This window comes from Entelurus aequoreus, linkage group LG14 (genome assembly GCF_033978785.1).
Source record: "Entelurus aequoreus isolate RoL-2023_Sb linkage group LG14, RoL_Eaeq_v1.1, whole genome shotgun sequence".
In the NCBI taxonomy this organism is placed as follows: domain Eukaryota; kingdom Metazoa; phylum Chordata; class Actinopteri; order Syngnathiformes; family Syngnathidae; genus Entelurus; species Entelurus aequoreus.
Window position 1 is genome coordinate 41,086,288 of NC_084744.1, and position 13,962 is coordinate 41,100,249.

The window sequence follows — 13,962 nt, forward strand, 5'->3', positions numbered from 1 at the left end:
CATCTGTTCCTGGCTCATGTGTTTGGGACTGGCTGCTCTGCTTTGTTCCTGGTCTGAGCTGCTGTGACCTAGATTACCCTAATAACTCCTGTAACACCCAAAAGTGCAGATTTCAACCATTGAAATACTTTCTATAGTTCAAGACGTACGCTCATTTAAAAACATCACTGCACATCATAATGGCAAATACACTTTTGATGTTAAAGGTCTAAAAAAATGATGTAGAACGTCAGGCGGGCCGGATTGAAAATCTTAATGGGCCACATGTGGTCCGCGGGCCCTATTTTGCCCAGGTCTGGTGTAGAGACATGTGCAAACTCGTTGTAAATTGTTCTAATACACGTATAATCTGATCAATTAGTATTATATACATTGCTGACATGTTGGAGGGAAACAATGCATACTAAATACGATGGCTTAATTATACCTGTGACACTAACTAGGTTTTTAACCTTTTTCATGTTGCTTTTAAGATTTCGGCAGCCCAAAATGTTCTTCTCTACAAGGACACTTGATGCATTCATGACTAAAAAGCATTTATGTATTTCCAACATCAGCTGCAATGTTGACCTTTGTAGAAGTGCTCCATCTTTGTAACACCTTGTCTCTTCTTCAAAATACTGCGCTTGCTATCTCTATTGAGTGCGGAAAATATGTTTGGTTTTAAAGTGGGTCTTCGCTTTATTTAATATTCTAATGGTGTCATCAGTTCCATTAAAACAATGTTTCTTTACATTGGTTTGACATTACTTACCGCAGGGGGCCATTTGCGGCCCGCAGGTCATTTTTTAATGGCCCCACGGCCCCTTTTAAAATACGATTAAAAAAATTAAAAACATAAAAAGTGGTATGAAAGACCAAACAGGTGAAATGTAACAAGAACATGTTGCAATGTTTACTCTAATAACACAAAGCTGCCATGCAGGCTGTTTCTTTCTTTAAAAAATAATAATGAATCAAAATCAATGTTAATATGAATTATTGACCTATCCAAGGCTCCAATTACGTCACATTAAATATTGCACTTTGAGATATTTTTTGGGGAAAATGTTGCATATTTTGTGTTTGCCATATAAAAAATTTTGCTTTTTTTTTTTTTAATTTTTTTTTTAAAGAAGGGCCTAAAACGAACAAACAAAAAACATAAACAACAGTGCAACGTATAATTGACGGATAGATCTGAAGTTGATCTCGAGATTATTGTGTTAAAAGTAAACAGTAAAAAAAATGCATAATTTATTTTTTAACACTTTAATGAGTAGGACCCTTTTGGTTCCCCAATAATTTTTGTGTGATTTGTTTTTAAGTGTCATTGCTCAAAAAATAATAATGAAAATCAATGGTGTTATGAGTTATTGACCTTTTTAAGGCTCCAATTAATATATAATCTGAAATATTCCTCTTAAAAATGTTATTGGGTGAAAATATTGCATATTTTGTGTTTTTTCCATAAAAAAACAGGGTTTTCTTTGACAAAAAGAGCATACGACTTAAATCTTTAAAAACGTTATATTGACAGGTAGACCTAATGTTGACCTAGAGATAATAATACTGAATATTGATACATTTTAAATAATAATACTGAATAATGACACATTTTAAATATTTTTTGGACCAAAACCCTTTGGGTTCCCCGGGATCAAGCCTGAGTGGAGGCCTTAATGTATATTTTTTATACATATATTGTATTGGTTTTTAAAATAAAAATATATCAAAATGGCCCCCGCTTGCTTTGATTTTTCTGTGTGCGGCCCTCAGTGGAAGAAGTTTGGACACCCCTGACTTACCGGTACCTAAGTATTGCACAGAAAGTCAAACATTGAAAATAACGTCTGGCTGTTGAAATGCAAATAAGTGTGTGAATACAGCATGTTTCTAGCATTTCTCCATCAGTAATTAATACTTTTTGTTAGTTTTTTTTGTTTAAATGTGTGTTTTATTGTGCTGTAATTCTGTCAGTAATTTAGATCTGCCCGTGTCACAGGTGCTGTGGGAAATGCTGACTCGTGAGGTACCATTCAAAGGACTGGAAGGCTTGCAAGTGGCTTGGCTCGTTGTGGAGAAAGACGAGGTATTTTAATGACACATTTGCCCGCAAACATGGAGACGGACGAGTCGAAACACAAGCCGATCGCTATTAATTTTCATTTGTCGTTGCGATCCACTTGCAGGCTTCCAGTTGTACATCACTGCAAGCCACAACTAGCATCATGCAAAGTGTTAATTAAACTGATCCATTATTGTTCTCTATCTATAAAGGTAGCATCATTCACACAGCTCTTGCCTTGGACCTCATTAGATGGCACATGTATGTATCACATAAATGGAAACTATTGCTGACCTCGTCTTGATTGAAGTGAAGACTTCCCAGTGGGATACATTGTGTATTTGATGTCTCCCATAATCTAAAGTATCTGTGGCGTTTGGGTGAAGGGTGGGGTTCGTAGATGAGACAACAATCAAATTAACTTAATGAATGTCAGGTTTAAACACTGATGACATCTATTAAACAGACAAGAAGCAAGGAATCATGCAGAGACAGAGTTCAATTTAGCTCAATGAGGAGAGACGTTTTGGGCTGTACTCTAGTTATAGAACCAAACTACGCTCTAAAGTCCAGCCCATGTGCTCCTCTATTTATTTGGGAGGTCCCTGGTTACATCACTGAGGCTGCTGCTGAAGGAAGGGGGGTCATTTCAGCTGCCCCAGTTAGACACAATATATGATTATTCATGAAATGCACATGTGCTGACACTCGTGATATCGCCCTGTCTCCGCTTTGTCTGCGTCACGGCACTCGATGTTCGGCCTTGGCAGTCAGCAGGCCGATTCTGGACACAAACACTGATACGAGACGATGTCCCTTTGCACAGATAGAAAAATGCAACTTCAGCACAATTGATAATAACTATAGCACCGGCCTTTAAGCATAAGAGTTGTGTGATAACTTACACATAATTATTCTAACAATGGACCATTACGCATGTGAGCAAAAAACATGAAAACTTCAGCATCTACTGTACGGAGATTTTACAACAAGCTGCATTTAGACCAGGGCTGGACGATTGTGGCAAAAATAATAATCACGGTTATTTTGATTAATAATGAAATCATTAATAAAAAAAAGTTTTTTTTCATTGGAAAAAATTTGTATTTTGAACCACCAAAATTCTATTTTAAATTACCGTATTTTTCGGACTATAAGGCACACTTAAAATCCTTTCATTTTCTTAAAACTCGACAGTGCGCCTTATAACCCAGTGCGCCTAATGTATGGAATAATTTTGGTTGTGCTTACAGACCTAAAAACTATTTCATTTGGTACATACTGAAATGATAAGTGTGACCAGTAGATGGCAGTCACACATAAGAGATACGTGTAGACTGCAATATGATGGTAGTCACACATAAGAGATACATGTAGACTGCAATATGACTCAAGTAAACAACACCAACATTTTATATGTTCCATTGAAAATATAGAACATTACACACGGCGCTCAAAAATCTATCAAAATGTTTTAGTAGGACTTTGGTAAGCTATGAAGCCACACCGCTTGATGTATTGTACTGTGCTTCAACATAGGAGTATTATTATGGTGTGTGTATAAGGTAAGACATATTATCTGGTGTTTTGTTTCACAATATTATGCAAAACCAACTTTTCTTACTTTCTGGTACCTGCTGATCTGTATTTGGGATCTGCATAAGTCCTGAAAATGTGCGTGCTTCCGCCTTTGTAGTCCGTGCAGACACCGTAGTCGATAATCTTCTTCTTCTTCTCTATCTTCTTGTTATGTGACATTCATCCTCCACTGTTGCCATTTCTAATATAAAGTAGTGTAAAGTTCTTACTTATATCTTTCAGTAAACTCACCATGAAAGCACTAAAACGTGTAGTGAGTTTACATTATTCACCCAAGGAACTTTAGTTATTAGAGAGTTCCGGTCGGACGGTTTTTCACGGGACACATTTCGGGCGTTGTTGTTGCACTAGTGAGCCAGCGATGAGGAGATGCTGCTCTGTTATTGATTGAAGTAAAGTTTGAATGCTCCATCTTTTGACACTTCTTCCACTCTGTCCTTGACGCTACACCGCTACAACAAAGATGACGGGGAGAAGACGCTGTCCAAGTGGAGGCACGTAAATAAGACATGAAGCGACTGACAGAGGCAGTATAATACCTATTTTAATTCATTATAACTGCTGTACTTTATTAGTACCAGTATACCGTACGACCCTAATCTCTACCATATGTGGAGGTATCCACAAATGTGGCAAATTCCAAGCGGTTCTTTGGAGAAACAACAGGTAGGAACTAAAGTGCAGGACTGTACAAATGAAATAAATAACCAAATGTAACAAGTGTGCTACTTTAAAATGACAATTTGGTCCAATAATATTTAAATAATAATTATGGTAAAACATAAAATCACTTCCATACTTGAATAAGAGTAACAGACCAAATAACCACATAACTTCCTGGCACTAAACAGGCAAAAAAGTGTTTACATTTTCACACGTTGCACTATTTTGTTACATTTTATTAAGCATTTCTTACGTATTCCTTATTTTTTTATGTAAAGAGCTTGTTGTCAAGGGTTAACTGTGATTTTAGACTTTTGTTTACATCGGTTGTTTGAGTGTTTTCCATGGTTGCGTTGACATTTCCTTTCCTCTCTGCCTTGATAGCTGAGGGGATTATAATCAGAGGAAGGTTTCATTTGAAATTGAAATCCATCCATCCATCCATCCATTTTCTACCGCTTGTCCTTTTCAGGGTCGCGGGGGTTGCTGGAGCCTATCCCAGCTGCATTCGGGCGGAAGGCGGGGTACACCCTGGACAAGTCGTTGAAATTGAAATGTTAACATTCAATATATTTTTCTCCTGGTTCATATTTTTTATAAGTCATTAAAAAAATATTACTATATGTTGATATCCACCAACATAAACAACTAATATCGTGATACAGTTTTCAACCATATCGCCCAGCCCTTATGTGGGATACAAATGGGAGTGGCAACCATGGATGAGATTCCAAACTTCTGGTGGATGTGGTCCTTTTTTCACTACAAGCTCAGGAATTTGCATGCAGGTCACAAGGCCCATTAGTATATATATTTTTTTCTGTTAGTATCTTTTTAGGATCATGGTGAAAAGCCAAAATGTAAATCAAAATTCAATTACTATCCATTAGGGATGTCCGATAAAGGCTTTTTGCCGATATCCGATATTCCGATATTGTCCAACTCTTAATTACCGATACGATATACACCAAGAAAAATTCCTGGTTTGTGAACCCGTTCTCAAACAATGGCAATAAAACGATTCTGATTCTTTCTGATTCTGATACAGTCGTGGAATTAACACATTATTATGCCTAATTTGGACAACCAGGTATGGTGAAGATAAGGTCCTTTTTAAAAAAAATTAATAAAATAAGATAAATAAATTTAAAAACATTTCTTGAATAAAAAAGAAAGTAAAACAATATAAAAACAGTTACATAGAAACTAGTAATGAATGAAAATGAGTAAAATTGACTGTTAAAGGTTAGTACTATTAGTGGACCAGCAGCACGCACAATCATGTGTGCTTACGGACTGTATCCCTTGCAGACTGTATTGATATATATTGATATATAATGTAGGAACCAGAATATTAATAACAGAAAGAAACAACCCTTTTGTGTGAATGAGTGTAAATGGGGGAGGGAGTTTTTTTTGGGTTGGTGCACTAATTGTAAGTGTATCTTGTGTTTTTTATGTTGATTTAATAAAAAAATTTAAAAAAACATACCGATAATAAAAAAAACGATACCAATAATTTCCGATATTACATTTTAAAGTATTTATCGGCCGATAATATCGGCAGGCCGATATTATCGGACATCTCTACTATCCATCCATCCATCCATTATTCTACCGCTTATCCCTTTCGGGGTTGCGGGGGGTCGCTGGAGCCTATCTCAGCTGCATTCGGGCGGTAGGCGGGGTACACCAAGTCGCCACCTCATTCGATTACTAGTCCAGCCTTAATCAAGACAGTCCCATTATGATGTGTTAAAGGCCTACTGAAACCCACTACTACCGACCACGCAGTCTGATAGTTTATATATCAATGATGAAATCTTAACATTGCAACACATGCCAATACGGCCGGGTTAACTTATAAAGTGCAATTTTAAATTTCCCGCTAAACTTCCGGTTGAAAACGTCTATGTATGATGACGTATGCGCGTGACGTCAATCATTGAAACGGGAAGTATGCGGACCCATTGAATCCTATACAAAAAAACTCTGTTTTCATCTCAAAATTCCACAGTATTCTGGACATCTGTGTTGGTGAATCTTTTGCAATTTGTTTAATGAACAATGGAGACTGCAAAGAAGAAAGTTGTAGGTGGGATCGGTGTATTAGCGGCGGATTACAGCAACACAACCAGGAGGACAGAGATGGATAGCAGACGCGCTAGCCGCCGAACTCACCTTAACTTCCTCCGTCTCGCCGACCGCATCTGTGATCAGGTGAAGTCCTTCGTCGCACCGTCGATCGCTGGAACGCAGGTGAGCACGGGTGTTGATGAGCAGATGAGGGCTGGCTGGCGTAGGTGGAGCGCTAATGTTTTTAGCATAGCTCTGTGAGGTCTGGTTGCTAAGTTAGCTTCAATGGCGTCGTTAGCAACAGCATTGTTAACCTTCGCCAGGCTGGAAAGCATTAACCGTGTAGTTACATGTCCATGGTTTAATAGTATTGTTGATCGTCTGTCTATCCTTCCAGTCAGGGATTTATTTATTTTGTTTCTATATGCAGTTAAGCACGATGCTATCACGTTAGCTCTCTAGCTAAAGTGTTTCACCGATGTATTGTCGAGATAAAAGTCACTGTGAATGTCCATTTCGCGTTCTCGACTCTCATTTTCAAGAGGATATAGTATCCGAGGTGGTTTAAAATACAAATCCGTGATCCACAATAGAAAAAGGAGAGAGTGTGGAATCCAATGAACCAGCTTGTACCTAAGTTACGGTCAGAGCGAAAAAAGATATATGTCTTGCACTGCATTCTAGTCCTTCACTCTAACGTTCCTCATCCACGAATCTTTCATCCTCGCTCAAATTAATGGGGTAATCCTCGCTTTCTCGGTCCAAATCGCTCTAGCTGCTGGTGTAAACAATGGGGAAATGTGAGGAGACTGTCAACTGTTGACGTCACGCTACTTCCGGTACAGGCAAGGCTTTTTTTTATCAGCGACCAAAAGTTGCAACTTTATCGTCGATGTTCTCTACTAAATCCTTTCAGCAAAAATATGGCAATATCGCGAAATGATCAAGCATGACACATAGAATGGATCTGCTATCCCCGTTTAAATGAAAAAAATTCATTTCAGTAGGCCTTTAATGAGTGAGGGCATAACATGTTGTCCCATTGATTCTCAATTATTTGATTTCATGTCCCCTGTAGTGGACAGACATTTTTCCAGCCAAGTGTATGGAACAATCTGGTATTTGTAGTTATCTGAACATCTCACTCAGCTCTTGTATTGGATTATTTTAGGTATATTTCTAAAACCCAGGTGTACGTTTGTGTGTTCTAGAGGCTAACCATCCCCAGCGGCTGCCCTGCCAGCTTTGCAGAGCTGATGAGGGACTGCTGGAGGACAGATCCAAAAGTAAGTCGCGTGACTACTTCAACTGCCATCGTGGCCAACAACACCGGCCGCTAAAAGTTGGCTCTGTCAATTCAGGAGAGGCCGACGTTCAAGCAGATCCTGTCTACTTTGGAGTCCATGTGGAACGACAGCCAACTCTCCGAACAGTGCAACTCTTTCCTCCACAACAAGTCTGAATGGAGGTAAAGTAATGAGCCATTCTGCAGGCCAACTAAATGTATTTAGAAGTCAATATGCACTCTCAGCCTAAAGGAAATGTGCGACTGTTTGTAAAGAATGATGTGGAAATGTAGCTGACGGGGGTCGGGGAAATACAAAAAAGGAGTGGAGACGCTTCATATAGATCTTTAATGACTTGACTGATGGCGACATAAAGGCATAAAAACCTCGAAAGAATCCTCCATCTGGATATATTTCCTCTCTTTACCCATAAGGCCCTAAAAATAATCACCATCTTTTTCAAGTAGAAGTGTTTAATTGGGCTGTATGAGCAGCTGGAGGTTCAGTTGATGTTTAGCACAGCCTGAGTCTCAGCTGCTACTTTATTCTGCATCAGCCCCTCGGCGGGGATGGCGCCGCGTGGCTTCTTCTTCTTCTCCTCCACCAGGCGTGTTGGCGCCGTCGTGTCCGCGCAGGTGAAACTAGAGACGGGGCACGTGTACAAAGTCAAGTCCTACAGGTGGCGGACGGTAGTCGACTCCACCAGGCCGTGTTTTGTAGTTTGCGCTCGTTTTTTAGTTTCCCCCCTCAGTGTTCGTCTCAAGTTTGGAGGTTTGCATTTAGGGTTTCAAGGCAAGAAAAAGTTGACCTTTCAAATGTTCAATATGTTCTGTAAAGACAAGTCAGAACAGGGCAGGACAAGGTCCTGTTGAATGCGAGAGTTAAAAGTTATCAGAGAAGTTGAGCAAGTAAACTTGTACAATAACAGTTTTACCAATATAGTTGTGTTCATTATTTTATTGACAGGGGAGTATTTATTTATATATTTATTTTTGTTTAATTCATTCATTATTTCCTGTTTTTACAAACCATTTAAATGTATTTTTTAAATTAAATTAACTTCATGTATTCTATTACAGTTGTGCCTCGTTAATTGGTTCCGGACATGACTGTGATGAATTAAATTTTGCAAAGAGGAACCATGAATTAGATTAAGCTAGAGCATAAAATAAACAGTTTACAACCTTCTGAATAAGATTTTTGTATCATTATGAGAGCCCTCTAGACATAAAGTGAATTGTATTTATATAGCACTTTTCTCTAGTGACTCAAAGCGCTTTTACATAGTGAAACCCAATAGCTTAGTTACATTTAAACCAGTATGGGTGACACTGGGAGCAGGTGGGTAAAGTGTCTTGCCCAAGGACACAACGGCAACGACTAGGATGGCGGAAGCAGGCATCGAACCTGGAACACTCAAGTTGCTGGCACGGCTGCTTTACCAACCGAGCTTTACCGCCCCATGAAACATGCAGCCCGTTAAGATATTTAATTCAGCCCACCGGATGTTCTACATATTTTTTTTAGATCTTAAGTTAAGTTAAAGTTAAAGTACCAATGATTGTCACACACACACACTAGGTGTGGTGAAATTTGTCCTCTGCATTTGACCCATCCCCTTGATCACACCCTGGGAGGTGAGGGGAGCAGTGGGCAGCAGCGTAGCTTCAACAACAAAACTGTCTCCGCCATTTAGATGTGCAGTGATGTTTCTAAATGAGCGTAAGTCTTGCTATAAAAAGTATTTCAATGGTTGAAATCTGCGCTTTTGGGTGGTATAGGAGTTATTACGGTAATCTACGTCACAGCAAATTTCTGCATAAAAGTTATAATATATCATATTGTAGGTGTTTATTACACTTTGCATTCATATTTTGCTGTTTTTTTACATTTTTGTTGTGTATTGCCTGATTGTAAAAGATACACAACTATAGAGGGGCTGGTCTGAGAAGTAAAATATGTTGTTAATATTCAGTGTTTTATTGTTCATAGTTAATATTGTTAATCCCACTTTCTTTATTTTCATGTACATTTTTGGGTGTCCCATTCACTAAAACAGTGTTTTTCAACCTTTTTTGAGCCAAGGCACATTTTTTGCGTTGAAAAAATGCGGAGGCACACCACCAGCAGAAATCATTAAAAAACGAAACTCTGTTGACAGTAAAAAGTCGTCGTCGCAATTGTTGGATATGACTTTAAACCATAACCAATCACTATAACTCTTGTCTCAAAGTAGGTGTACTGTCACCACCTGTCCCATCACACCCTGACTTATTTGGAGTTTTTTGCTGTTTTCCTGTGTGTAGTGTTTTACTTCTTGTCTTGCGCTCGTATTTTGGTGGCTTTTTCCCTTTTTTTGGTATTTTCCTGTAGCAGTTTCATGTTTTCCTTTGAGCGATATTTCCCGCATCTACTTTGTTTTAGCAATCAAGAATATTTCAGTTGTTTTTATTATTCTTGGTGGGGACAGTGTTGATTGTCATGTCATGTACGGATGTACATTGTGGACGCCGTCTTTGCTCCACAGTAAGTCTTTGCTGTCGTCCAGCATTCTGTTTTTGTTTACTTTGTAGTCAGTTCAGTTTTAGTTTCGTTCTGCATAGCCTTCCCTAAGCTTTAATGCCTTTTCTTAGGGGCACTCACCTTTTGTTTATTTTTGGGTTAAGCATTAGGCACCTTTTTACCTGCACACTGCCTCCCGCTGTTTCTCACATCTACAAAGCAATTAGCTAACTTCTGCCCATACTTGCCAACCCTCCCGTTTTTAGCGGGAGAATCCCGATATTCAGCGCTTCTCCCGACAACCTCCCGACAGATTTTCTCCCAACAAACTCCCGGTATTCAGCCAGAGCTGGAGGCCACGCCCCCCCCCCCCCCCCCCAAAAAAAAAAAGTCTGCCGCAGCTGCGATTGGACCTGACCAGCCTCCGGGTACAAGTACTGGAGTACCAATTGCTTGCCAGGGAAGATCTTCCCCAGGAAGCAAGGATTGACCGGTTTTGGGCCATGCTAGGGAGAGATGGAAGATTCCACACTCTCGTGCATTTGATGAAAGCACTTTTGTGCGTGCCACACAGCAATGCATCATCAGAGAGGGTGTTCAGCATTGTTAGAAAAATAGTGACAGAGAATAGAAAGAGGATGGACAATTCAACCCTTAACAAAGCATTGTACTTTCAAGTACAACAATGAGTAGATGAGTGTTGTGTGTGTGTGTGTGTATATGTGTAAATAAATAAACACTAAAATTCAAGTATTTCTTTTATTTATATATATAATAATATATATATATATATATATATATATATATATATATATATATATATATATATATATATATATATATATATATATATATATATATATATATATATATATATATATATGAAATACTTGAGTTGGGGACTTCTAGCTGTAAATATACTCTCCTCTTAACCACGCCCATAACCACGCCCCCGCCCCCCCTCCCCCCGAGCAAGTCCCCTAGGACCAAAAAATTGTAGAATATGCTTATGTTGGCCCTGTGATGAGGTGGTGACTTGTCCAGGGTGTACACCGCCTTCCGCCCGAATGCAGCTGAGATAGGCTCCGGCGACCCCGAAAGGGATAAGCGGTAGAAAATGGATGGATGGATGGAATAAGAGGTGTTTCTAGCATAAAAAACAAGCCCTCAGTATAATGCCGCTGCTCTGCACCATTGCAAACTGCAATCACTATATACTATTGAATACATAGTGTCAATGAAAAGTAACCATTGTAAAACCTACTTTAGATGCAGCATCCCATGAGTCTATGGAGATGTAAGTGGAGCCTCACTTATTGTGCAGTCATTCAAGAGGTCTGAGTCACCTCCGAAAAGCAGGGTGTGGCAAGAATGTTTGCAGTCTTATTGTGATGTGTGTCACTTTCACAGCAACTGAAAGTAACACACTAAAAAGTCTAAAAGCCAGCATTAGAAGTCAAATCTGCATGAGGTGTATTGTCATAGTTCATAGTTGTCTGTGCCACAACAACCACATGCTTGTGGGATTGTGTTTACCCTCTCTGCCTCTCAGGGGTGCATGTCTTCCCTCTCCTTCAACCAGTTGCATTGTTCTGTTTTATTGTTAGCGTGTAGACACAATGTCAGTCAACTTGGCCTACTTTAAGAGGAATAACAGGATCAATCATGTCTTGTACATACACTACCGTTCAAAAGTTTGGGGTCACATTGAAATGTCCTTATTTTTGAAGGAAAAGCACTGTACTTTTCAATGAAGATAACTTTAAACTAGTCTTAACTTTAAAGAAATACACTCTATACATTGCTAATGTGGTAAATGACTATTCTAGCTGCAAATGTCTGGTTTTTGGTGCAATATCTACATAGGTGTATAGAGGCCCATTTCCAGCAACTATCACTCCAGTGTTCTAATGGTACAATGTGTTTGCTCATTGGCTCAGAAGGCTAATTGATGATTAGAAAACCCTTGTGCAATCATGTTCACACATCTGAAAACAGTTTAGCTCGTTACAGAAGCTACAAAACTGACCTTCCTTTCAGCAGATTGAGTTTATGGAGCATCACATTTGTGGGGTCAATTAAACGCTCAAAATGGCCAGAAAAAGAGAACTTTCATCTGAAACTCGACAGTCTATTCTTGTTCTTAGAAATGAAGGCTATTCCACAAAATTGTTTGGGTGACCCCAAACTTTTGAACGGTAGTGTATATTGTATTATATCAAGCATTATTATTGTTATAATTACACAAAATGTGTACGTTACATGACAATACCTGATGTTCTGTCACTATGTGGAACATTCCAGTCTGTCCCCTCTACTGCATTTATTATTGTGACACCTCCCTCTTTATACAGTACAGGCCAAAAGTTTGGACACACCTTCTCATCCAATCTTTATTTTCATGACTATTTACATTATAGATAGTCACATCAAAACTTACTTACTTAACAAAAAAAGGTGAAATAACTGAAAACATGTTTTGTATTCTAGTTTCTTCAAAATAGCCACCTTTTGCTAGAATATAAAACATGTTTTCAGTTATTTCACCTTTTTTTGTTAAGTACATAACTCCACATGTGTTCATTCATAGTTTTGATGTGACTATCTACAATGTAAATAGTTAGGAAAATAAAGAAAAACGCATTGAATGAGAAGGTGTGTCCAAACTTTTGGTCTGTACTATATATATATATATATATATATATATATATATATATATATATATATATATATATATATATATATATATATATATAACCTAGTGGTTACAGTGTCTGCCCTGAGATCGGTAGGTTGTGAGTTCAAACCCTGGTCGAGTCATACCAAAGACTATAAAAATGGGACCCATTACCTCCCTGCTTGGCACTCAGGGTTGGAATTGGGGGTTAATTCACCAAAAATGATTCCCAGGCGCGGCCACCGCTGCTGCCCACTGCTGCTCACTGCTTCCCCTCACCTCCCTGGGGGTGATCAAGGGTGACGGGTCAAATGCAGAGAATAATTTCGCCACACCTAGTGTGTGTGTGACAATCATGGGTACTTTAACTTAACACAAATTATTTTATCTGTATATATATATATATATATATATATATATATATATATATATATATATATATATATATATATATATATATATATATATATATATATATATATATATATATATATATATATATATATATATATATACAGCCGGGCCCCTGGCCAAAATTTTTTTAACCCAATGCAGCCCCTGAGTCAAAAAGTTTGGGGCCCCCGGTCTATCCTATCCTTATTTGGACATTTATGGTGGTGCCATTATCAATGGTAACTTCAACAGTGACAATACAGTCCTTTATCCAGATGCTCACCAACATGTCAAAGAGGGTTTTCCTTGACTCTGGGTGATAAGTTCTGCTGTTCACTGCAGGTGTGAGATTGAAGCCACGCTGGAGCGGCTGAAGAAGCTGGAGAGAGAACTGAGCAGCAAAGAGCAGGAGCTGAAGGTGCGGGAGCGCCGTCTAAAGATGTGGGAGAGCAAACTCATCCAACAATCCAACAGCCCGGTGAGTTGCTGCTAAGCATTTCCTCGTCTCACTTCACCTTTCGCCAACAACCCTGTGGGATGTGGCCTCAGCAGCGCCTCCTCACTGCTGTTATAATAAGTACAGGAGCAGAAGCGGCAATGCCCTGGAGGAAATAAATGGCTAATAAGATAAGTGATTAGTTGGTGCATTGCGGCATGAATAAACTTAATTCACATGTCATGACCAGTTACGTCCAACTTACATTCTTTACAATGGGTGT

The 13,962-nt window shown here is 38.8% G+C and overlaps 1 protein-coding gene across 1 annotated transcript in view; it reads left to right on the forward strand.

Moving 5' to 3' along the window:
* Positions 1–13,962, forward strand: part of map3k20a (mitogen-activated protein kinase kinase kinase 20a) — a 121,899-nt gene that overhangs the window by 66,113 nt on the left and 41,824 nt on the right. The window contains exons 8-11 of the mRNA XM_062069902.1: positions 1,985–2,071; positions 7,597–7,671; positions 7,747–7,853; positions 13,586–13,721. Coding sequence (XP_061925886.1) covers positions 1,985–2,071; positions 7,597–7,671; positions 7,747–7,853; positions 13,586–13,721 — 405 coding nt within the window. The remainder of the gene's footprint in view (positions 1–1,984; positions 2,072–7,596; positions 7,672–7,746; positions 7,854–13,585; positions 13,722–13,962) is intronic.